General features: G+C 40.5%; 1 protein-coding gene across 3 annotated transcripts in view; it reads left to right on the forward strand.

Annotated features, from left to right (window-relative positions):
* Positions 1-12838: 12838 nt before the first annotated feature.
* Positions 12839-26829, forward strand: part of cnih3 (cornichon family AMPA receptor auxiliary protein 3) — a 62119-nt gene continuing 48128 nt past the window's right edge. For all 3 annotated transcript variants that reach the window (XM_072440511.1, XM_072440506.1, XM_072440498.1), the window contains exon 1: positions 12839-13065. In XM_072440511.1, the coding sequence (XP_072296612.1) occupies positions 12979-13065 (87 nt within the window). In that variant the 5' untranslated portion in view covers positions 12839-12978. The remainder of the gene's footprint in view (positions 13066-26829) is intronic.

Consider the following 26829-nt stretch of genomic DNA (forward strand, 5'->3'; position numbering starts at 1 on the left):
GGACATGGACTACTAGAACGTAGCTTGTATAGTTGTCACTGTCAATCAAGTGTGAAATATAAATTAAAATGAAAATAAAATGTTTTCTTTTTCTTTTTTATTAAAGAACACGACCAGCAGACACAAAATAAAAGCAGCAGATATCCAACAAATAAAATGAAAAATAAAAGAGAACAAGAGAACCCTAAAAAAACCATCCCCTTTTGTCCAAAGTCTGTCAAGTTTGTCCATTTTCAATTGAATTATAAAAGTATTTTTTATTTTATTTTACGTATGTCCATTATAATCATACTCCAGTCCTTGATCGTTGGTTCCTTTTGCGCCATCCATTGTTTTGTGAGGCCTTTTTTGCGGCCGCCAGGAGGATACTCCAGAAATAGATGTTATGTCCATGGTAGGAGTCCTGAGGCCCAAATACAGTTCTGAAATCCTTGGTGGTGATGTCATAAATTGTCTGTAAGGCCTTGTAAATCTCAGTCTAATACTTGTGATCAACAAGACAATCCCAGAACACATGATAGTGGTTTGCCTCCTGCTGCCACATCCTCTCCAACAGTCTGCACTTCCCTGTAAGTAACGGGCTCTTTGACATGGGCTTAGAAAGAAACAGGGCACACTTTTCCAACAGAATTCCATCCAAACATGTGATCCTGTGGTTCTCCAGTGACATACATACTGGTACATATACTTTTACCACTCTTCATTATCCAGAACAAAGTGACACCCTCTTTCCCATTTTCCTTAATATAATCAGTTGAATGACTGCCCTGATTGTGAATATATTTATACAATTTAGATATTAATTTCCTAATGTTTATAAGCTTTAATGAATGTGTCAAAACGCTATGATGTTCATCATCATGTTTTGTTTCATGATTATAATAACTCCTTATTTGTAAATACCTATGAAAGTCCTGTTTGTCCAGGCCAAAGGATTCTTTCAACTCATCGAAGTTCTTCAGATGATTCTCCTTTACAATCTGCTAAAAGACCTTTAAATCTTGAGCCTGTGCGGTGAGGTGTGACATTTTAATCGTAAGATTTAAACATCTTTGTTTAGTTTGTGTTGATTAGCTCCTTCCATGTTGTAAGAATAATTTTCACCCAGGGATTCTCCACCTCCCCCAAATGACTCAACCATCTGTCATCTGCCAGTAAGGCCTGTACAGGAACCCGCGGCACAACATTAATCTCAATATTTTTTCATATTCTGAGTCACACCAGTAAAGCGGGGCTCTGAGCTGAGCTGAAACAAAATAATTTTTCAAACAAGGTAAACCCCAGCCTCCTTTTTCTTTCAATAACAGTTACATTTAAATCAGAGGTTTCTTACCCTGCCATAACAATCTAGAGATTGCTTTATTCCACTCATCAAACAGCCGGTTTAGGATGGAAATAGAGGGAGATAGAGAGATCTGGGCAAAACATAATTTTTTTATAGTTTCAATCTTTTGACTTACACTTAATTAGGGGATAAGGTTAAATTTTTCGAGATACTTTTTATATTAATAAAAAAAGGGGTATAATTTTTGCCCAGAATAGTCGATAGGTCTCTATGTAGTACCACACCTAAATATCTATGAGACGCTGTTTAAATGAGTAGGTCAGTGGGGGTGGCCAGTGAGAGAAAATTTCTGTTGTTTTTTTCAGCTTTTTGTTTTTCTAAGTTTAGTAATTGACTTAAGTAATTTAAAACATTTTGATCCACTCTCCATCCACTATCTTGGTTTAGTAAACAGCATCTACTTAACTATTTCCTGTATTTCCTGTGACGTCAGATACTACATTTCTCCTCTTTTAATTTACTGTAGCATTTCAGGACATACCTTTTTGGTATGACTATCCTACAACAATTTTTTTTTTCTTGCAGATCCTTTAGCATTTTGCTTCTTTTTTGGAGGCTATGGCTGTAATTTGTCCTCTTAAGACTGCTTTGGAAGCATCCCAAAGGATGGGCGGAGAAATTTCCCCAGTATACTGTAATTATATTGATGCTTTCATGTAGCTTTAACATGTAGGCGTTTGTTGCACCACACATAAAGAGCACTCAGAGAAAATTGCTGTTTACCGCTGCATTGTAAAGCCGTTATATGAGAAGGTTGCATACGCTGGCTTGATTTCTTGCTCTTATTCACGTCACAGTTTAATCTGCACATCCATTTCCACTCACAGTGAAGACCATTTTTCATCCCAAAGCTGTTATTTGTGATAATGGCTCTCACAGCGGACAGCCATGGGCAAATTGGGAATAAGGGGCTGTTGTTATGGCAAAAGAAAAATCCAATCGATATTTTCATGTAGTGTTTTTATTATGTGTATATACGGTCAGGACAGTGATGTTAATGCACATGATATATGTAAACTGCTAACACATTGGTGCTCGCACAGTCGCTTCCTGCGGGCTCAAAACACCTTCAATCAGTCCACAAAGTTTATTGAATGACCTGCGCGACATTCGGAAATTCTCTTTGCATGTTAGTTGTTTATATGTGACGCAAAAGGTCAACCGGAATGGGGGGCGTATTAGTCCGCTGAAACGACGCATATCGCCACCTAGTGTTAGGAGGACGACACGTTCTTGTCAGGAATTCGACTTTCTCGTCTGCATGTATACTTGGACAAGGACAGAGTTTCGTCAAGACGTCAAAACGGAATGTTATAAAAAACATCTTTTCATAATCTTATAAACACACTGACTGTGGCACCCGGCATTCCAACAGTCTCCCATCCCAGAACGAACCAGGCCCATCCCTGCTTACCTTCCGAGATGTGACAAGCTCAGGCTTTGACAAGTTGGTAAGACCATTTTCAATGCAGCTCTGTGCTCAAACACAGAGATTTATGAAGTGGATTCAACCAATCACAGTGTGAAGACTTGCAACGGATGGCTTTAGCGACCTCTTTTGACTGAAATAAAAATAGCTTGAATCATGATAAAAATCTAAATTGCAACGCTTTTTATTTTTCTCCATGCTTGACCTGAAAAAGCTGTCTGACCTTGGTGTTATTTTAAAGTTGGACTAAACCCCCAAACGCTGCCCACAGACACAGTCCAAACGAGCAGTAAAACTGAGCAGTGTTTGGAGGACTAAAGGAGAGAGAGGGGAGACTTCTCCATGGCTGCAGGTGGGTGTGTGATTGAGCCCACAAATCAGAGCAGAGGCGTGTGATGTCACTGGCCTCTTAAACAGCTGAGGCAGAGTTGAACCATTGGCAGCGCACATTGAGTGTTTGTTTTTCACACAAAGCGGCAAATTGACCTAGTTTGACCTACAATGGCAAACAAGGACAAGAAACAGTAGGCAAGGCAAGGCAAGGCAAGTTTATTTGTAGAGCACATTTCATACACAAGGCAATTCAAAGTGCTTCACACAGCAGGAAAAATGCATTCAAATCACAAAGAAATTACAGAAATACAATAAAATTAACTAAATTAAAAATTATCAATCCAACTGATTTTCTAAACTAATAAAATCACAAACAAAAGAGAAGAGTGCAAAGAAAAAATTGTTTCAATCATATGCGCAGCTAAACAAAACTGTTTTAAGCTTAGATTTGAACATTGTCAGAGTAGAAGCCTGTCTCACATCTTCAGGAAGACTGTTCCAGATTTTAGCTGCATAAAACTGAAACGCAGATTCCCCATGTTTTGTCCTGACTCTGGCACCAGCAGGAGGCCGGCCCCTGAGGTCCTCAGAGTCCGAGATGGTTCATATGGCACTAACATATCCAAGATGTACTTTGGTGCTAGGCCATGGAGAGACTCGTACAGAAGCAGAGCTGCTTGTGCAGCTCTGCTGCTTGTGCAGTAGACAATGCTATTAAATTTATATCATGTATATAGTTTAGAAGCACAATGTATATTATGTATTAATGTTTTAGGAAATATTGGTTTAATAATAAGGGGACATGAATGAATATTAAGTATGAGTAGGTGTCTTTATATTGAGAAAAAATAATTGAAAAACCATGCATTTGTTGCTGTGAAAGTGCTTGTAAAACTTGACTTGTGTCTTTTTTGGTGGAGGTTCTGCCACTTATTTGTCTCCATAAGTGTTCTTACTTTGCCTCTAACCAACAGTGTAGTTACTTGGTGGCATCGGGTGGCCACGTCCCCTGCCGGCAGGACAATTCCATAACGCTGCGCAAAAGGGTGATGCTATAGATTCCAAAAATATTGTATTAACATTTAAAAGAATAGCCTTTTGTCTCTTAGCTGACTCGATTGGACTTGAACCACTTCAGTTCTGTGTATTGGACTAATTTAAACGTCCTAGTTCATTTTGGGCAAATTTGTGAAGCCCTGCCACAGATAATTTTGGTGTAAAAAGAGTTTGTGATTGCGACATAATGTTGCTTGTGCACGTGTAGTGAATGTCACAATGTGCGTAATGTTGGAGCATGTGTTTTGTTATGATCATCGCCTTCTCCTTTTGTAGTTACATCAGAGTGGTGAGTTAAAGTTTGTTGTGCTGATGTTGTTTTGGCTGGTTGTGAGCGGTGGACCAAGTTTGAGATATTGGAAAATGTGTTTTGCTGTGTATAGAGTACAAATTAATCATACTTCAGCCAGTATAGTAGCCTAATCAAAATGTCTATGTTAACTGTAGTATTTTGGCTGGTGTTCCCCATTATCTATGAAATAAAAACAATACACAATCAACGCTCCCTCAAAAGATATACCTGCCACCATGCCTTTTTGCTATGGCTTGATGGGTTTGAGCATAGGCCAATGTGGTATGACACACAACTTATAGGAAAATCGGTAAAACAAGAACTAAAATGCAGAAGAACATAGGAATTTATGCGATGTTTCCCCAAATGATCTTACTTTATAGGCCTATTCATTCTTCATTCTTCGTGGGGACGAACCGCACGCGGCTGCAGGTGAGCGGTAGGTGCGTTTTATGATTGATACGTGGCAGGACAAATGATTTATCCACGCCACGAGGAAATATGATTAAAAAAATTGCTGAAAAAAAATCGTCCATACCACCTTTAAATATGTTTAACAATTATTAATTTTGATAGTTTATTATAAAACAATTTCAAGTTATTCCACCAAAGATGACTGAAATAGCCTTGCGGTTTGTCAAGTCCAAGCTCTGCTCAAATTGGTGTCAAATAACTTACAGGCCATTACCGCCACACAACACAAACTAGAGCCCACATTCAAATAACCATGAACACGTTTGTTGGAACACAGAGCACAATATAATGCCCCATCTTATAACACAAGTATCCTCCCTCTGGTTGTAGAATGAGACCTGTCCAATAGTTAAACTGGTGAAGCCTCACATGTGCAGTGTTCGGACTTGTTATCAGCAGAGACAGGTGGGGGGGCATTGGACCTCTGGAGCTCATCACTTTCACATTAACCTGGAGGTGAGTGTCCGTAAGAGCCGTGAACATGGACTGGCAACCGACCAGATGGATGAGAGAGCACATTTTTGTCAGATATAATGGTGACATATGTGGTGCATGGTTTGCTCTCAGAAAGAAGCTCCTGAATATAAAACAATTCTGAATAAATTCGAATGTTCTTCATGTCTAAATTCATCAAAACATTAGACCAGTAATTCAGCTCCTCGTGTGTCCTTTGCTCCTTACCAGAGGACGCACTGGTGTGAGCAGGAGATATTGAGGCTATAATTCAGCTTTATTCCACCGGCTGCTGGGCCATGCTTTATTGATGAAGTCATTATCACAAAAATTGATCTTTGCACGTCATTGGAACTAGTTAGCAGCCTTAACTGGGATTGTTTACAGCTTTAAGATGGAGAGGAACAAAAAGCGATTTTTTAAAAGGTTGAATAGAGGATTTTTGGCGACCAATCAGAGTCTCCTTTGCTCATGGCGTGGACAGCTAATTAGTTCACCCACATGTCAATCATTCCCTGCTTGCTAATGCACACCTGTTCTGGCTCGTTCCCGGGATATTAGCATGTTCCCCTGGCTGCGCATGCGTGGTTGATATGCCGGTGTGTGTTTAGCAAAGCTTGCAGCAAGTTCCTTTAGTGTAGGCCACGATTTGGACCGCGCAGTACAAAAATGACTGAGGGACGACAGAGAAAGACTGTTCGAGCTGCTCACAAGAGACGGAAATCAGCGGAGACAAAAGATGTGATGCGATCCGGTCGCACTAATAAACAAACACACGTGTAGCAGCGGCTCGTGCACAAGGTTTGATGGCAGGCGGGCCCTCGGAAAGAACAGGAGGGTGGGGGTGGGTGTGCACTTGCGCATTTTCAAAAAAGGGTCAAAAAACAGTCGCTGATTTCTCATATCGGCGAAAAATTCTCTATTCAACCTTTAAACAAATTTGAGTTACATAATGTTTCACCAATTGTTCCTTCACTAAAAACATAACTGGAGTAGGATTTGGCTTCATTTGCGCTAATTTGAGGAATCTTGGTTATACAATCTTCAGCCCTCCGACAGTCATTAACAGTCCTTTCAGAAACTCCACGATTACTGATGTTTCTTCGATAACTGACGTAGTTCTGACGTGGCTCTGACGCGGCTCTGAGAACCTTCTCTGCTGTTTTTAAGTCCAAAAATCATCACCAGACGCACTCTGTGCTTTTCTGTTGTTTTATCACTATCAGTACAACAGACTGCTGAGACCGGGATTTACCATGAAGTGTGTGGAGAAATGTTATCCTACACTGTTGTGATGGTGGCGCCATCTCGTAGCTGTGAGAGGAAATCACACAGTTTAGAGCATAGGCGTCAAACTCTGGCCCGTGGGCCAAATCAGGGCCACCAGACGTTTTAATCCGGCCCGCCGAACATTTCAAATTTATATATATATATATATATATATATATATATATATATATTTTTAAATCGATTCATAGAACCGTAATTACATCCGTAACCGTTTTTATCGCTAAAACTACGCGTCCCACAATGCCGCCGGTGGCCGCCCCTCCCCCACGGGGCTCTGCTGCACTGCTGTGTGAGCTGCAGAGGGAGAAATTTAACTTTTTTTCACTTTAAGCACTTTTGAGCAGAAGTTTAGTGGTGTACACGGACGTGGAAATGTTAGTTAGTACATTTAAAAGTTTTTTTAGATCTTGAGAAGTATTTTGTTATAAAGTAAAATGTTTATCTCTGTGTAGAACTGTAGATCAACTCTGAAGTTGTAATGACATAAACTGAAGCTCAGTGTTGGTGAAATTACCCTTGTTTTTTCTATATACATTTCAGTTTATGAGAACTAACGTTTTGTATTTTTTTTTTATCGATCCAGTAATTGCTTCAAAACAGCATAGGCTATATAAAGCTATTTATTTCTTATATTTTTAATAGTTTGATATTTTACGTTATGTTCGGCCCGCGACCCAGCCTGAGCGTCGAAATTCGTCCCGCGGCCCAAATGAGTTTGACACCCCTGATCTAGAGTGTTGGAAATGGGTAGATATATCAGTGACATTTTCTTAAAATATTTATTTTTTATGTTCTAAAAGATGAGATGCCAAACTGTAGCATGTTTAAAGATCAATGACAACATAAATAAAGCATCATATCCCCCTTTAAGCTGTAAAGCAAGGGTCTCTGTGAGCGACTTTCACTTGAACAAAATAACTGTTAAGATACTTCTAAAACATTTTATAGCTTATTTTGGTCAGAACAAATTGTAATTTCTATTGTCTGTAAATATCACCATATATAATACAAACTAATCCATAGGACATGGTATATATATATATATATATATATATATATATATAAATATATTCAATAATATTAAATGTATTAGCTGATTGAGTTTCCTCTGAATCCAAAGGAGACTCAATAGCTCTCTCTACTGGACACACCTGTTCTGTGCAGCTGCTTTTACACTGTTAGACATAAAAGACACTGACCATCTTTGTTTAGTTCAACATTTTGCTATGCAGTGTAACAAATGTGTATTATATTCCCTGAACATACCCTGGGTGCTTAAAAACAAACCACCGAATAAATAAATACATGTATATATACGGTCACCCGCCCCTCCCCCTGCACAGCTGCATGCTCCCTCTTCCACAGCTGGACAATGCCCTGCATCTGTTCCTCTTCCATTTCTCCGCCCCGGACCATCAGCTCCCCACTTCACCTGGACTCACCCATCCCCCCAGCACACAGTCCCCCTGCCAACCACTGACTGTCAAAGCAGCACAGGTGAGGAGAGAGCTGAAGAGGATTAAAGTGAGGAAGGCAGCAGGACCTGATGGCATCAGCCCCAGGCTCCTTAAGTCCTGCGTAGATGAACTGTGTGGAGTTATGGAGCATGTCTTCAACATGAGCCTGAAGCTGAGGGTGGTACCACAGGTCTGGAAGACCTCCTGTCTGGTACCTGTGCCCAAGACACCGTGCGCCAAAGACTTCAACAGCTTCAGGCCAGTGGCTCTCACGTCCCACCTGATAAAGACCCTGGAGCGGCTGGTCCTGGACCACCTCCGCTCCACCGTGAGCCCAGCCATGGACCCGCTGCAGTTTGCATATCGGCCTGGCATCGGAGTGGAGGACGCCGTCATCTCCCTGCTGCACTGCTCTCTCTCTCACCTGGAAAAGCATGGCAGCTCTGTGAGGATCCTGTTCTTCGATCTCTCCAGCGCCTTCAACACCATCCAGCCGCTGCTCCTGAGGGACAAGCTGGAGACGGCTGGTGTGGAGTATGACCTGGCAGAGTGGATCCTGGACTACCTCACAGACCGACCCCAGTTTGTGAGAGCACGGGACTGTGTGTCTGACACTCGGACCTGCAGTGTGGGGGCGCCCCAGGGCACTGTCCTCGCGCCCTTTCTCTTCACCCTCTACACTGCAGACTTCAGACACGACACGGACAGCTGTGTCCTGCAGAAGTTCTCTGACGACTCTACCATCATCGGACTCATCACGGACAACGATGATGCGGAGTACAGAGGACTGGCGCAGGACTTTGTGGACTGGTGTCAGCGGAACCACCTCCTCATCAACGCGGGGAAGACCAAGGAGATGGTGGTGGATTTCCGCAGACGCCACCCCACTGCCCCCTCATCAGTGAACATCCAGGGACGGGACATTGAGAGAGTGGACTCATACAAGTACCTGGGTGTTCATCTGAACCACAAACTGGACTGGACTCATAACACAGACGCACTGTACAGGAAGAGCCAGAGTCTGCTCTACCTCCTGAGGAGACTCAGGTCTTCAGGAGTGACAGGGCCACTCCTGAAGACCTTCTATGACTCTGTGGTGGCATCAGCTCCTGTACGGTGTGGCCTGCTGGAGCAGCAGCATCACAGAGAGGGAGAGGAAGAGGCTGGACAGAGTCATCAAGAAGTCCAGCTCCGTCCTGGGCTGTGCTCTGGACTCGGTGCAGGAGGTGGGGGACAGAAGGGTCCTGGCTAGATTCACATCTATGTTTGACCATGCGTCTCACCCCCTGCAGGACACTCTGTCCCCTGCAGGACACTCTGTCCCCTGCAGGACACTCTGTCTGCTCTGGAGAGCAGCTTCAGTGAGAATTACTATTGTGATTCATGTGCAATTACTGTGAAATTCATGTGCCGTCGTGACACATATTCATGTGCAATTACTGTCGTGATCACATGCGATGGTATTTATGTATTTATTTATTTATTTGTCTATGGGAGTTTTTGTTTATAAGAGATCTTCTACTGAAAATGTTTTTCAAACTTCCTATAAGTGATCTGTTCTTTTCTTCTGTATCTACCTCTGTATATACCTGCGTTGCATCAATGAAATTTCCCCATGTGGGACAATAAAGGAATATCTTTTCTTATCTTATCTTATCATATCATATATATATATATATATATATATATATATATATATATATATATACACACACACACACACACATCGCTGGATCGAGATGTCTGATGTTTTTTTTCCTGGGATTTGCTCAAGTCATTCCTCCAGTTTGGGGGTCACTGCCCCATGTGCTCCGATCACTACGGGCACCACCGATACTTTCACGCTCCAGGCCTTCTCCAGCTCTTCTCTGAGGCCTTGGCATTTCTCTAGTTTCTCATGTTCCTTTTTCTGGATGTTACCATCCCATGGCACCACGGCTTTCCTCTGACCCTTGTCAACCACCACTATGTCTCTTTTGGGAATGACATTTTTGCATGAAAAGTGTGAATTGTCTGGTCAGAACAAGTTGAAGAAATGTATGCAATATTAATATGTATTGTATGTAATGTATATTAAAATATATAGTTTGATTGTCAAATTCTTTATTCTAATTACAGTGATGATAACGGAGTGTTCACTTCATCTAAACCTTTAATGCCTGGTTGTAAACAGATCGAAGAGGCTTGAGAGCACTCTGGCTTGTGACCAATAGATCACAGATGGAGGATGGAATTTTCTGTCAAAACATGTCATGGTTATACACCCCTCACTTACATACTGATATAGATTCAAAGATAAAACTATATTGCATACATTAAATGCTTTGTATATGTGCAGAGATTAGTTGCTACGCGACAGTCGGTGCCAGCAGAGACCTGAGCAGAGGCCCTGGCACAGATCCAGAGGAAAGCTACATCTGTGGCTCTGCTTCTGTACAAACACTGAGGACAACATAGGACTGTACCAACACAACCCGGTCTGAAGGGCAACAGGTCTGTAAACATTTTAGCAAAAAGATTCATGTGGAAGAGACTGCATTAAAAGCAAACGCCATATATTTGCCTCTTTTGCAACAATAATACAACATTGATACATTGATACATGATTCATTGATACTATATGAGTCAGTGCAAGATAATAACTAGCAGATCATGTTCATTTTATTTATCTAATTTAAATAATGTATTTTGAACTATTTCTACGCTCTCTTTTGTATCTGAAATTTGAATTCCTTGTGACTGACATTTCACATTGTAATTGTGAATGCCTTGATTTGTTGTGTTGTGCTGCCAGGATCATTTCATTCACAGAGTCACGTCTCTCTTGCTGCTACGTTTGGCCGAGACTGAGCTCACCGCCGCATTAATGACTTTAACCAAATAAAAGGACTGCCACAGGAGACTGGATATGAGCCACAACATCAGCAGTTGCCAGGCAGATTCCCTACTGTCTTTACAAGGGCTTCTTCAAATCCTCAGGTCAGGCTCGAAGAGGCAGTTTTAACACAGTTCTGGTGCAAAGATGTCTTCCTGAGTGACTCAGCCAAGCGTGTGTGTGGACATGTTCGCCCAGTGCTTTGGAGAGTCAAATGTGTAGTCAGTCAATCAGGTGGGCATGTTTTCATGTGTGGAGCTATTTTAATGGTTAGATATAGGAGTTCAGCCAGTTTAAGACTGTTAAGGTAAAGCAGAGTGAGAGGGAGCGAGAGAGAGACAGGAGAGAGAGAGAGAGAGACAGCGAGACAGAGAGAGAGAGAGAGAGAGAGAGAGAGAGAGAGAGAGAGGAGACAGAGAAAGACAAAGACAGCGAGAGAGAGTGAGAGACAAAGACAGTGAGAGAGAGTGAGAGAGAGACAAAGAGTACAAATGAAGTGACAAAGAAAGAGAGAAAAAGAGATGGAAGTACCAAAAGAGAGACTAAACGAGGGAGAAACACAGAGAGAGAGAGAGAGAGAGAGAGAGAGAGAGAGGAGAGCGAGAAACAGGTATTTTTGGCAGGTGCAAGATACTTGCTGTTCAGTTTAGCAGGAAAAGGTTGAGTGACAGGTTGAAGTGTCACAAAGAATAAGACCACCATTTTGGAGTCTGTTGTCTTTCTCCGCACTCAACATGAACCATGGACTGAAGTCATCGTAGGTGCTGCTCCTTTGACAGCAGTAAATCGAGGAGACAGAGGATAAAGACATTCCACATGCAATGCAGAACCACAACGCCGAGGTGGTAACAGCCACATGTGCAGAGCCTTTAACCACTGCACCACCGGCGGGCTTTGACACTTGCTTTGTTAATTCAGGCTTTCTACAAATCAAAAATATAAACTCCTCTAGGTATTTTTGCTTGAACTTACCACAAGATGGCGTTAAACTCTCACAAATCCTTGCCCAAGCCTTTTCTTAATGGGAATCCTGTCCATTAGTGTCATGTGGGTGCATTTACAAAATACCCAAGTTATACGTAAACGCTGCGACTATCACCTCCTCTGCTTCTACTACGTCCCCCTCAAAGAGCCATTCTTCACTGTTTCGTGTACATATCATATCTTGTGTCCTCATTGTGTTATTTTGGTCTGTTCTCAATTTCACAATGGGCCACGGGCTATTGTTTCATATGGTTAAAATAAATAAAAAAAACGCCACGTACGGACAAACGCACAGTAAAAGGAAACAATGGCGAGTATAACGGTGTTGCATTGCAGTAATTAACACTACATAGCCTTCCGTCTGTGGACCATTCATTCACAATGGGCTCAGATGTTATTATTACAGTTTTTTAGATCATATCCAGGTGCGCGCTCCCCAAACCCCGTGCGTGCGCCTGATGCCGAGCGGCGCGCTGAAAGGTCCGTGCGAGCGCGCGGAGCCACTATTCCCGCGGTGCGCGCCAGCAGCGGAGGAGCTCCACTGTCAGGAGACGCGCTGCAGAGAGGGGCGCAGTGTGCAGGGGCTTTCCTCCTCCGCGGCGTGGATCTCTACACTCAGACACACACCCACGCAGCATCAGCATCAGCAGCAGCAGCAGCAGCAGCATCAGCAGCAGCATCAGCATCAGCATCAGCATCAGCATCAGCATCAGCATCAGCAGCAGCATCAGCAGCAGCATCAGCAGCAGCATCAGCAGCAGCAGCAGCAGTATCAGGCTCCGTCCGCGTCCTCTTCACGCCACGCACGGCACCGCTCACCTCTCCATCTGTCCGTCCGTACGTCCCCCCCCCCCCGCGCGGTTCGGCTTGGCAGGAGTGAGGGCGGGAAGTCATGGTTCCAGCGCCGCCCTGAGAACTTTGTACCGGGGAGACGTCTTTCCCTCGTGTTTTTTTCTTTTTTCGCATCACTGGGATTTTGTGGAGATCTAGATGTTAATTATGTTCACATTTGCTGCCTTCTGCTACATGCTGTCTCTGGTCCTCTGCGTCTCCCTCATATTCTTTGCAATATGGCACGTAAGTATTGCACGGGCTATTCTTATCACCCTCGATGGATTTGGGGTTCACACGCAAATGATGGGTATTGCTTATGCAAACTGGAATCTTGGTTGGCAGTGTTGAAGGGTGCAGTTGATTTCAAATATCACGTCCGCTTCTACCATTGCCATCTATAAGACATGCATGGTTTGTGGGTTCACGCAGCCTAAACATTGGGGTGTTCCGTCACCTATATTAATTGGCTGCTATAGTGCTTATTAAATTGGATGCATATCTCAAAATGTAGTACTTAGCCAAAGATGTTTGTTTTGTGTTTTCAGGGTGCACTGGAAATGGGGTTGCTGTTTTTATGCTAATGCTATTTCACTGCTCTCATCTCAGCAGAGAGAAGTGAGAAGGCGGTCTAGGAAGATCTGAATGCATAAAGAATTGAAGTTGGTTTGTGTCAAAGAGGAGGTGGTTAGATTAGATAGCACAATGATGAAGATTCGTTTGGATAAGGAACAGACAACATTTTGCATGGCTTTTTTTAAGGCAATATCAAACGCGATCACTTTTATTTAATTAAAAAGTGCTGGGTTGTGAAATTCACCATCTTTGTCATGTACTTTCTGCTGATTAACTCAATTTGCACTGACCCAATTCGACTGACACATGCCATGCTAGATCAATAAACCAACGTTCCCCCTTCTGGGCCAATTAGAAATTCTTGTTTAGCAATGTTGGATCTTTCATGTTCCTGCTCTGCTCCTCTGTGCGTTTAATCAACGTCCGGTGCCAATGAGCTCTGAAGTACCAGCCCAGGAGGATAATCGCTTGGTTCCCAGTGTAACAGGTCAAAGCAAACCCCCTGCCTGGATTATACCTGGGGTTTAAAGGGTCTACGATTGATTATACCCCTGTCTAGATATGTCTTAACCAGGGGTGACCAAACTTTTTTCACAGAGGGTTGCATTTTGAAACTTATACGGAGCAGAGGGCCACTGACAACCTGACCATGAAGTGAATCATTCAACATTTTAATAAGACTACATTAATATTAGGTTGGTATAACATAAAAAAAATAAATCAAATTTTACAGTCAAAAGTACTATTTTTTGCTGTTTTGGCCAATTTAGCCGGAAGCCTGAGGGTCAACGAAAATTGGTCTGCGGGCCGCATTTGGCATAGTTTGGACACCCCTGGTCCAAACCAATTAATATTCCCCCTGGCAAGATTATACCATGATATTAGCTTTGACAGGTAAATGCAAGGTAATGGCTTTAATATGGGCCCCTACTTGTTTGATAAATGTAATACTGAAGGTAGAGGAGGACAGGGGTTAATCTGGTCTGCTCCACTGGGGAGTATCTCACTCACATCGCCATATGGAAAGACACATTTGAGTCAGTGATGGATCATAACATTTAAATGGCTTGATCATTTAAATGTTATGACAACCCCTTTTTTTTTAGATATTTGGATATCTTTAATATCACCATGCGGTCTTTGTTTATGATCAAACATTCTAAACTTCAAAGAAGGGGCAATTTCGTTCTAATTTTTCAGTCAATACTTGGAGACAGACCTGGTTTCGATATGGATTTTGGTGAGTTAAATGCAGTGTTTTTCACCCTTTTCTGAATCGTGGCATACTTGTTTTTATGTTGGTAAGATTTCTCTGCACAGCATCCTCTAAATAATTACCAAATCACACCATTGTCCATGCCACTGCCTGGTTCTTTGGAATTGGCAAGGGTGATGGTTTTGGCGTCTTTTCTGGTTCAGAAGTTTGCTCAGAAAAAATGTTTTATTAAAATTCCTGTGTGAATCTGTTCAGTGAAATTATGATTTATTTCAAGACACACCTGGCGATACCTCAAGACACATTTTTGTTCCCCGGCACAATGGTTGAAAATCAAGGTTTGATGCCAGTGTGTGCATCCTCTGGCCTTTATACAGTATTGAAAAGACAATGGAGTCTGTTCCTTTCAGTGTCATGTAGTTGGATATACAGTGGGATATATAGCACTATCGAAAACCCTTTTTATACTGGCCAAAATTGTACACTGGCTTTTCTGTAGCAAGGAGTGTCAATCTTGCCCTAACTATCCATTGTCAAGGATGCAGCCCACCTGAGGCTCCGATCACCACCGAGCCCCGAAAAAACATCAGGCTACAGTCTGAGGACCATAGGAAGGACAGGAATCAAGTCCTTTTGTATCATTTACTCTCCGAAGAAAAGGAAAAAAGCGTATTCCTTGTTGTCCTAATTACCGCACTCTACGTCAGCAAAATTTGTTGTTGAATTTAAATGAGCGCAGAAAGAGAATTAGGATCTTTCATTTTGCAATGAAATGGAGCAGAAGATCTAACGCGGAACCATTTTTGTGCCAAAGGGCATCCAGCCTAAAAGCTACTTACTGCCAAACCGGGAGAAGGGAAGTCACAGAAACACATTTTAATGCTATGATTGCGAGGAGAAACAGTACAATTTCATGTTTTTTTTCATGAACTGTGAAATCCTTAATTTTCTTTCATTACCGTTGTCTATTAGAACAACTATGTAACCAGCTTTATAAAATCAAACTTTCTGAATGTTGAAAGTTAATAGGATAAACAGACAGATTAAAAAGGTTGACTTGTTTTTACCTCTAAAATGGTCACAATTATTATTATTTTTTACTTCTTACAATACAAATGTTGTGTTATGAATTTATTGACTGAATAATCTTGACACCCGCAGTCTGGGGATTATTTTCAATGGAACCTGAAAGAAAACCGCTGTATTTTAATAAACAGAACTTATTACTAAATTATCTGTGTAATTTCTGCTGAATGTGTAGCAACAAACACACAGGAGCTTCTCCCAAAGGCACCGTAATGTTCTGCTATTGTCTTACTTGAATGACTTTAAGACTTCACAAATCACATGTGCAATTTCCCCAGTGGGTGTAAAATGCATTGTTTTCAATCCTAATTTTTGCAGTTTGTGAAATATTGACTGAAAGTGATTTTAAAAAAACATCTTCATTAATTTCAAGTTTAAAACTATATATTCTGTAACGCTGGCTCAGCATATTACCATTTTACCAGATGTTTCCTCTCACAACAATGACATCCTTATATATGTGCAGAACTGTACGCGGGGATAGGGGGTAGGTGAAAATGAAGAATACGAAATACAAATCGGAGTAGTATACTGATGGGGGGGAAAAGATACAAGATGGTTGAAAATACATTTTGAATAGTTTTTAAATGAAACAATATAAGTCGAGGACAATTGGTTCATAGTTATAACATTTAAATTTAATTTATAGACTGAAATAAAATGACTTACTTTTGCTTCTAAACTTTGCTGTAAGGGCTGTGCAATTAATAGAATTTCCATTGCAATCATGATTATTTCTCTAACTGATTACAAAAATTGCTGATCGAGATTATTATTAAGTCTTTGAGCAGAAAGAGAAAGAACGCTTACAAGAGTTTCTCTCTGTGAGATACGTCTCCTACTTTCATTTCATCAGTTTGTTCTCTTCATTTTAGGAACGCAGATGCCTCACCTTCTTTCTAAGCAAATAACCCGTCAGAATAATTGAGATTTCAATTCTCGCTTAAATACATATACCTTATTGCTGTGAGGCGTACGTGCAGTTGCCTCTTCCAGTCGATCCTTGGCTGAACAGATTGGAGCATACATCGGCCTTACAGGCAATGATTGCATTGTTAGCGCCTGTGGATTTAATTAGACGCTGGTATAATTTGGAGACCACGCTTCTCAGCTCGTCTCCAGCAGGAGATATTGGACGCACACGCCCTTCAGATATGCCTGTAATGTAAATTTAGCACTGACGGAGGATCACAATGGGACACATAATTCTGTAGCTTCAGCAGCAATAATCCGCCACACGCCAGCCGTTATTGTGCTTCCTGCTTGAGACGGCAGAAACGCGCACAAATGGCTCCTGCGCGCGCTCCCAGACACTGACACAGTGAATAATACGCCGGCCCGGAGCGCGATGGGCAAATGCAATTAGGCACGAGCTGGAGGTGGGAATAAGAAGAGCGGACCGAATCTGCAACAGCCACCAGCCAATATCGCCATTCACTTCAACTCACCGCTGCCGTAACCCAAACGGGACGGCGCGGCTCAGATCGCCTCCATGTTTGTTTTCAGTTTCAAAACATGTTTGAAAACAGTTTCAGGAGCCGCGGCACGGCCATATAACCTCATTGCCAACCCTAACCCTAACCCTAACCTTAACCCTAACCCTAACCCTAACCCTAACCTTAACCCTAACCCTAACCCTAACCCTAACCCTAACCCTAACCCTAACCTTAACCTTAACCTTAACCTTAACCCTAACCCCAACCTTAACCTTAACCCCAACCCCAACCTTAACCTTAACCCTAACCCTAACCTTAACCTTAACCTTAACCTTAACCTTAACCTTAACCCTAACCCTAACCCTAACCCTAACCTTAACCTTAACCTTAACCTTAACCTTAACCTTAACCCTAACCCTAACCCTAACCCTAACCCTAACCCCAACCTTAACCTTAACCTTAACCTTAACCCTAACCCTAACCCTAACCTTAACCTTAACCTTAACCTTAACCCTAACCCTAACCTTAACCTTAACCCTAACCCTAACCCTAACCCTAACCTCAACCTTAACCTTAACCTTAACCCTAACCCAGCGCGGTCAAATAGCCAAATAGGCAAAATAGACACTTTGTTTCATGTGGGCAGGGGACAACGCGCTACTGTTTGACAACCAACATTCATAAACATCAACAACAACAACAGAGTCAGATTGTTCTGCTCAATCTTGAAACGCTCTAGTATCAATCAGATGACTGGTCAATGGCAAACAGAGCGGTTGAGCCACCTCTACAACTTTGTCCTGGAACAAATTGTAATTTCTTGTATCACTCATTTAAATAAGAAGTCAAGAAGGTGGCGAGATTTTTTCAGGGAATTGACAAAAAATGTATCTCATAAATTGTTATTCGGTTAATAATAATCCGAGGATATTTTTTGTGATCCTTCCAGAAATGAATAAAATCCTTTTTTGAGGTTAAACATATGGTATATAACCTCTGGAATTTCCCCATTGTAGGACAAATAAAGGTTCCTTTGTCTTTTTTAAATTGTCTTTTTCATTTGGGCACTAAAACTGTGAGTGGTCTTGCCTCTCCACAAACCTGACTTTCACGTGCCTTCTCCTGCTTGTTTGTTTGAAATTGTTCCTTTGTAAAGTGATTGTGTGATCACTCTCACTTCCAGGTACAGTCCTGTTCTTTATAATAGCAGTTTGGGGATTTTAAGATCTGGTTTTGTTTAAAAATACAAAACTGCACAAAATTAATAATAAGTCAGGTCTTCCTCTAGAGATCATTTTTAGACATTGATTATCAATTTATTTTTTACATAAAAAAAAAATAGTTACCCATGATATTATTTAGTGTGGAGCGTTTTCTGTTCACTAATGTCTTAAATTAATCAGGAGGCTTAGACAAAGTCCCTGTTTGTGTTAACGAGCCTCTGAACAATTGGACATGTGACGTCTCACTTAACAATCCCATGATGTATGGCATAAAACTCAACCGTCTGAATGGAGAATTCTGTTTTAACTTTATATTTCTATGGAATTATGGTAAAAGTTGCAAATGTCTTAAAAGTAAAGTGAACTGTAGAATTAACCACAAAACTGCAAAAATATCACCTCATACCACAATTTGATTTTTTTTTAATGGACAACATACTCTTGATTTTTATGTTGTTACTTCAATATATTGCCCTATATCAAGTACTCATACAGCTAGGTACTGTATGTGCTGAGGTGGTACTTGAAGTGTGAATCATTGCTGTCGAGATTCCAATTCCATATTTTTCTCATTTTGGTACTTCAGATTTAAATAGTAGCGACTCATTTTGTTGTTTTCATGGAGGGGGAAACTAAACTACTAAAAACTCCAGAAGAAGCTTTTGTACTGTGCATTCAGCAACAAGACATATGAAGTATCCTCTCCGTAGCTCTTGGCCTTTTCTCTGAGTTCATATTCACATTTGAAGTTCTGCGTTTCCTTTAAAGAGGTGGCGCAGCGGCCACTTGACCAAAAGGTTACCGTAAAGCCTGAGGAGGGATGCATCGCTAAAAAGATCAAGTGAAGTGAGTCAAATCTCCCCAGGAAAAACACAGCTATAAATAAATGGAGCCAGCGAGTGTGGATGAACAGAAAGGGTCTGAGGGCACACTAAAGACACCGAGGGAAAGAATTAAAACGATGAAATCTATACTTGCACCCAAAATCACTACAGCACATTGCTCCAGAGAATGTTTCATTAGAACAGGACGACTACGATTGCGATACTATCCTTCACCATTGTTATATACTGCTTTTGTTGCTGTATGTTTCATTTTTTATAAGCTATACAGAGAATACGTATGATCATTTAGAGAAAGAAATGATACAAAAAGAGCGGCTTCAAAATGAAAATGAAAACAGTTGTGCTGCCTACTGTCAAATAAGTGTATAAAGTGATATTTCTGCACTTTGTGATGAGTTTCAGCAACATTTTACACTTGTCTGATAATTAAACCTCAACTAACATGTTTAAAGACATGTTTTAACACACACTTCGGTTGTATTGACATAGTATTTTCTGAATATCTTTATTGGGAGACTCCAACACACAATCTGCAGCATTACTTCATATTTGCTTCCACTCTCACCTCACAGCAAGAAGATCCGGGTACCTAGGTAGGTCCAGGACAGCTCTCTCTTAAAACACATACTTTGAAGACATACAACTACAGCAGGTGGCGGCAATGTAACACCAACCGCCATAAAACATCAGAGAAGAAGAAGAAGGTCCAGGCCAGAGTACCAAAGAGACTGAGCCAATCTATAAAAAGACTTGGGAAGACTAGGATCTATACCATCAGTGTAGCACTAGTCAATCTTTTATCCATCTATCAGTGAGTCAGGAACTGGGACTTCTAAACAAGAGAAACAACAGAAAACTATTGATTTAATTAGAGTGGGGAATTTGTAACCTGGAGTCTGAAGCATGGGGCTCTCGAAGGTCTAAATGTCAAAAACAAGATACTAATCGTTACGAAAACAATTATAAAAAATTAGGTGCTCATTTAAAGTATTAATTCTGAAAAAGAAATCACAAACAGGACAAAACTGGACTTTTCCTGAACAGTTTTTGAATTATCTTGAGCTTTATCGGAACTAGTGTAAGATTAAATGGAATACTATTATTTTGAGTTGAAAATTACGTTGCATTGTGTAAGAAAAAATGATTAAAAAAAGAGGGTTTTTATTATCATTGTGGTATCGTAATTTGTATTGAGTACAAAGACTTTTCCTTGGTATCAAAATAGAGTTTAAGATATTAGTATTGTGGTCTTTCTGTGCATATTTTTGTATGATTTCTCTGTTTTATTTTTTTTCTTGTGTTTTGTGGAGTTCTTTCAGCTCCATTTTCTCCACAAACTGTAAACATCCCCTGGCGCTGCACTGCGGTCACAAATATGAGGAATATAACGTTTATCTTAGCCTAATGTCACTATTATTTAAAAGTCAAAGAAAATTGAAAGTGTATGTCAAGTTGATGAGAATCTGAATTTGGTATACATCCCTTTTTGTGAATATTTTATACAGGAAATTGTCAGCAATCCACAGCATGGGCTTAGTATTTGTATTTCCTTCTAACATCCCTGACATATTCTCACAGATGTGGATACTATTTGAGGCAACAATGTAAAAATTCAGTGTCTAAAATGATTCATACGTTGTCTAAAGTCTGTCCAGAGCCCATTCGGTAAACAATAGCAGTGTGGAGCTGGACTGTGGACTGCAGACGGATGGGAGAGAGCTGTATTTCTCAGTGTGTCAGGTTTTTGCATCATTTGGAGATGTAACAAGTACAGGGCATTTGTGAAGGTGTCATGTGAATAATCCTTCACAGGGAACAAGCACAACGCTGTCTCATCTGTCACCCTCGCCATGGTGCACGCCGGCTGTTTATCAAGGCAACCAGGACACAGGCTGGGGAAACCAAGGCGATGGGACACTTAAACTACCATTTATTTACGTTTGGTCTGTTGTGTCAAGTCATTGATGGCGGCGTCATTAATGGAGACTTGGCACTTTTGTTCTTATTTATCAGACATGACTTTTGTAGTGGCAAATTGGTAGTTAATCTTACACTGTGTTGTGCATGTTGAATGTGTCTCTATCTGGATCAGGGCTCAGGTCTTAGCATAAAACGTGACTGGATCCCGTGCCACTTGAAGCCTGTTAATTGTTAAAATGTCTTACTGTTTTTATGTAAGGGGTCAGTATATGTTGGATAATAACAAGGCTAGTGGAGAGCATAGCAACTTGACTGAGGCTGAATTTGTTGGAATGAGTATAATAGTTTTCTAATTTTATCTTAGTGGTAATGCAAAGAGAGCTGACATTTACTGTGTATCCCGAAGGAATGAACTGGTTATCATTCTTACGTACATACAGGAAGTGAGGTTATAGTGATATACATGTCTCACATACACCTCACAGTGAATCCCTGCTGTGGCCCAGGGCTTTGTGTAATTTGCACACATTGGAGCCGGCTAAGTGAACATGTGGGTTGTTTTGCAAGCATATGTCATGAAGAAGATACATGTATCAACTTCATAGTAGATTTGTGTGTGTTTGTGCTTATTAAACTGCATGATTCAATTTTACAATGCAATAATACAATTCTTCATCAAACATATCTACAGTTTAGGGCAGATTAGTTTTGGAGAAAAATAGTTGCAATTATAAAATAGACAATGACTTGGGACTTGACTTGGTCTGGAATAATAACTCTGGTTTTGACTTTGAGTTCTGTGACTTTAGATGACTTGATGTAAAAAAAACAAAAAAACAATTAGAACAGTAAAAAACTGGAACATGTCCCTCCTCATCTGTGATCAGAACGTTTTAAAGAAGGCCTGAATTCTAGAATGCAGTATAAAGACTTGAAAGGATTTTAAACTCAAAGCATGAGACTTCTTCTGAAGACTCATGAGACCTGCAAAACAAAGACTTGGTCCCACCTCTGTTCAATTATACGACAGTAATGCTAATTGCAACCTTTTAATTTGTGATTTTGATTATTTCAATACATCTTGCTGCTGTTCTACAGCATTGTTGTTTTTTTTAATGGTAATTGCCTTTGTTGCAATGACTTATGTACAAACGGACCAGCTACAGCAAGGCAGGCAAATCCCTCTGTTGGGAAACAGTGGCATTAATTTTAAAATATGGAAAAAAGGCTTAAATAACACACTAAGTCTCACCATTCATAGAATATTCATTTCAATATAATTGAATGGCAGTATAGCTCCACAAGGGCTTCTTTATAGGACGATTTTCACAATCCAGGGACGTAGCATATCATAAACACATGTCAGTCACACTGACGACTGCAGCATTCAGATTTATGACATGAAACGTAGCCAGGAGGCATGTGCAAAATGCAGGTAGACAGCAGCAACCTTTCGATGGTAAGATCAAAGTGAGATACATCCATAAATAATAAAGGAGCATTTCTTTGTGGGAAAGTTGTGTGAAGGCCAATGCTAGTTCACTCTGGCCTCATCTGGATTATTTATATTTAAATACAGCTATGAAATAAAGATGAATTAGTTTCCCTCTGTTCCTGTCTATAACCTCATGAACTCATTCTGTATTCTGCTCCCATGTGGTTGGGAGTCGCCCACAGAGAAACCTCTCGATCGCCAGGTGGTAAAGCCATTTTATTTGAAGTCTATTTACTCTGCTATATTAATGCACTCACACATCTTGGTATTCAGTGAGAGTGCGCCCCCCACTGAAAAATGCGTTGTGGCTTTGTTTAGCTCACAGTTTGTTCTCAAAGGCACATGTTCTGATTTTGCTCTCAGGGTTAGTCTCAAACAGGGCGCAAATATGGTCTAAAATGTAGAGGAGGACGATATTGCCAAAATAAATGTCTCAATATGATTTGGGATTCCCTTGAGAGTGGCAATCAGAAAATCAACCACAACAGGAGTTTATACGCCTACTGTTTTTGAAGCGTTATATTGTTTCCCACTGCAGATTGTATACATACTTAATATTCTAATCTCAGAACTATACCATATCATGCTAATGCCCGATCTCATCTGATCTCCCTGAAAGGCAAAGAAAGCATAAATTTTTTGGCATATCACCTGTGTCTTCATGTGTACGAATTGACTCCACTTTAGTATTTTTGCTTTTGACAACAGTTGTCACATGTAGAGAAGAGGTGCTGTTCGAGCTCCTCTGCACCACACTCCACGGAAAGTGTAGTGTTCAAGGTGCCCTATACTAAGACATCAGATGTGTAAATGCATATGTGATAGCATTGATTGTATACTCAATGAGGCCAGCAGTCAGAGGGGATTTGTGGCATAGCCGAGCAGAGGCTAATGCAGTATAACTGTCCAGCACCGAATCGATCCACGTGTTCATTAACCCAGCGGCTCGTCATCCATCATCCTGACCGCACGAGCTCACTATTGTTCACGACACAGTGTACACCTGGGCCAGAAGGTGACAACACAACAACCTGACTTAAACTGCTCTTTAAAGACCAGCTGTTGCCTCTCTTCAAAGGGAACGGCCTTGAGAAGTTGTAGTGAAGATTGTCCCCGAATGGTGGACCTTCTCTGTGTGGCACAGGCTGAAAAATGATTGCATTTCATTTTTTTTTTTGACATGTAAATGAAAATAAACAACTTAAAGGCTTTTGGGATTTGCTGTGTGTTTTTCTCCTTTTTGTCTTGGTTTAGTACACTGGTTCTAAAACTGTGGTGCGTGTCCCGCTGGCAATACACAAGGATGTTCTGGTGGTGCAGGTTCTCTCCTTCTAGACTCTAGAGTTAACTTAATTGAGAGTCAATTTACTCTGGGTTTCTCCTGGTTTGGATCCTATGTAGAAATGGTGTAGGCCTGGTCCTGGTTTTGCCTTGGTTTAGGTTTGGTATAGTCCTAGTCCTGGATTAAATCTGGTGCTCGGAAGGCTAAATATGTTATAAGATTGACCCACTGTTTGAGACAATTGGACACATAAGATGTGGAGCTAATACGTGTTTGTCTTCTCTCAGAGAGGTGCAAGGCCCAGTTATCCTTCTCGTCATCTCCATTCACTATTTTATGTGTGAGTATTATTTTAGAAATAGCTTTGATGTTTATATGTTTGACTAATATAGATGCTGCCTTGGAATTAGTCTTGGTTAGGATTAACTAATTACATACTCTAATTAAATGTAAGCAATATGAACCAATTTGAAAAGATCTTCAACATGTTTATATTTTGCACTTGACACAATTGTAATGACAACATTGTTCTCCAGAAGATCCTTCCCCCATTTAAAAGATATTTCAGATAATCTGGTCCCTTGGCTTTTATAATTATATAAACATTGCTGAAATTGGGGGCAGCGAGGTTCAGTGTATCATGAGCATTATAGTTCAGGTTGGGCTACAGACTTGACTCTGCTTACAGAATCAGAGGGTGTTACATGCACATGTTTGTTATGCAAAAGCACCTGACATCCGGAACAAATTGTTTGTCTAATACAAGAATTATGACCTTTACATAAAGAAATAATCCACTGCTGTTTTTGCAAGTGCCAAATTGAAAACAGTCAGCCATGTAATTTCATTTTCATCATGCACAATTTCACTATTTCACACAACATGTTTCTATAGGAGATAGCTTGAGAGTAACACATTAAGGACAGAGTGTTCGCCAGCCAGGTTTTAGTAATTAACGAATAAGTCTTGGGGTAAAATGAATCACTGTCAAACACAAAAAGACTTGAGGATTCCTGGGGATAAACAAAGTAGATTTGTATTGATTTTCTAATGTGTAAAGCTGTTTGGAATCCACTACCATTCCCATGTACTCTGTGACGGATAACAAGGATCAGCTGCAAAGAAAATGCCTGCAGAAAATTACTCCTTAAAAAAAAAAAAAAAAAAAAAACGTGAATAGGATTAGGCCAGATAAATGTAATCATGTCTAAAGGTGCATTTGTGCTTTTCTGCCACCTGTTAAGTTAATATCTATCTTGCATTTATTCAATTACAGGTATTTTTAAAGCTAAATACCCTTGAAACACATGTATTTTTTCTAATTAGAGGTGGTCGATATTGACTAAAATCTTGATAATGAGACGATATTACTTTATGTCAACCAAACAGAAATGTGTTCAAATATGTCGTCAAACATTATAATTCATGTTTTATTAGACACATGTGAAAACGCTGTAAAATTATTATTATTATTTAATTTATTTTTTACTATGAACGCAACGTAAAAAAAATTGCATATCTTCAAAACAACATTCATGATATATAATCAAAATGTTGTTATATTGAGCCACCTGCACTTTTAGTTAAGTCATTTACCGAAATCCTTTACCTAATCCAATTTAGTGGCTTGTGATTTGCGTTTTGAAGCAACTAATGACCAATAACTGCATATAAACCCACACAGTATTGAATCAAATGCACTCCTAACAGATTCGGCACATTAGGGCAGGAAACAAGTTCAGTGAAGATCAATGTTTCCATAGTAACACAACTCAGATTGATTAAATCGTGGGGCATATTGTCTTGCCATCTCTTCCAGTCCAGCTCTCTTTCCCCGTTTGAACCAGGCATTGTCCTCTGTGCTCATGTTATGATTGTGCTACTGTTTATGGAGGCTCTGTTTGGTCTGCTAATCCCATTTCGCTAAGTCCTGACAGCTGCACACACAGAATTCTGAGATATGGGCTTCTTGCACACGGAACAGATTCGACTGGATTGAAGTGTGAGGGGAAAAGGGTTAAGCTCCAGCCGGGAGATTTCTGGTACAAAGGTGTTGAGCGCAGATTGGGTCCGACACAGAGTTTGCCCGCGTCCAAAATTGAGTGACCTCCGGGAAGTGTGCGCTAGAAAGAAGGGTTCAAGATGCCCAAATGGAGAGAGGAGAACGGCTGGTGATGGGCCTGGTGGCTTTTGCTAAGAGGAACAATGTCCTTCATTATCATATTGTCTGGTTTGGATTAGGATGCTCCACTTCTAACGGCTGAATTGGCGGACGCAGTTACAAAACCAAGATGTCATGTTCGTTCCAAGGCTTGGATGGATGTTACATAAAAGGAAATAGTAAATGACATGAGTAAAAATCTGTTGTTAAAGAAGTAGTAGTAATAGTAGTAGTAATAGTAGTAGTAGTAGTAGTAGTAGTAGTAGTGGTAGTAGTAGTAGTAGTAGTAGTAATAGTAGTAGTTATTAAATTGATCTAATCGAAACAAGATTGCATTTATTTAACCAATATAATTTCCTCTGCAAGCAACCAAATATCCAGTCTTATTCTGTTTAAAAGCTGCTAACCCTGTGACTTCTACTAACGTGGTCTGAAATATATATATCTTGTATTCGCTTTGCAGTTTGTGTTTCAGTCTACACTCGATACAGTCTACAAATATTTTTGACAAAATTCCGTGTTGTGAAAATGATACTTGATTTGAGTGGCTTTGAATAGCTTGGTTTTAATTAGTTACTGCCTTTTGGATGAATCGTTGTGTTGTGATATTTCATGTATTTGCCTTGTTCACATCATGCTTGGACATTGACATTACTGGAGAGAAGCAAAACAAATAACATCAAAAGTTTGGATAAAGTTTGGGTAAAACGTTAATTATTAATGTCTGATTTGGGCTCACTCCCTCTCTGCTTTCTTTTCGTCAAAGTTGC

Source organism: Eucyclogobius newberryi, unplaced genomic scaffold, assembly GCF_026437365.1.
Source record: "Eucyclogobius newberryi isolate DKJ021-1_F unplaced genomic scaffold, fEucNew1.0.hap1 SCAF_1, whole genome shotgun sequence".
Classification (NCBI taxonomy): domain Eukaryota; kingdom Metazoa; phylum Chordata; class Actinopteri; order Gobiiformes; family Gobiidae; genus Eucyclogobius; species Eucyclogobius newberryi.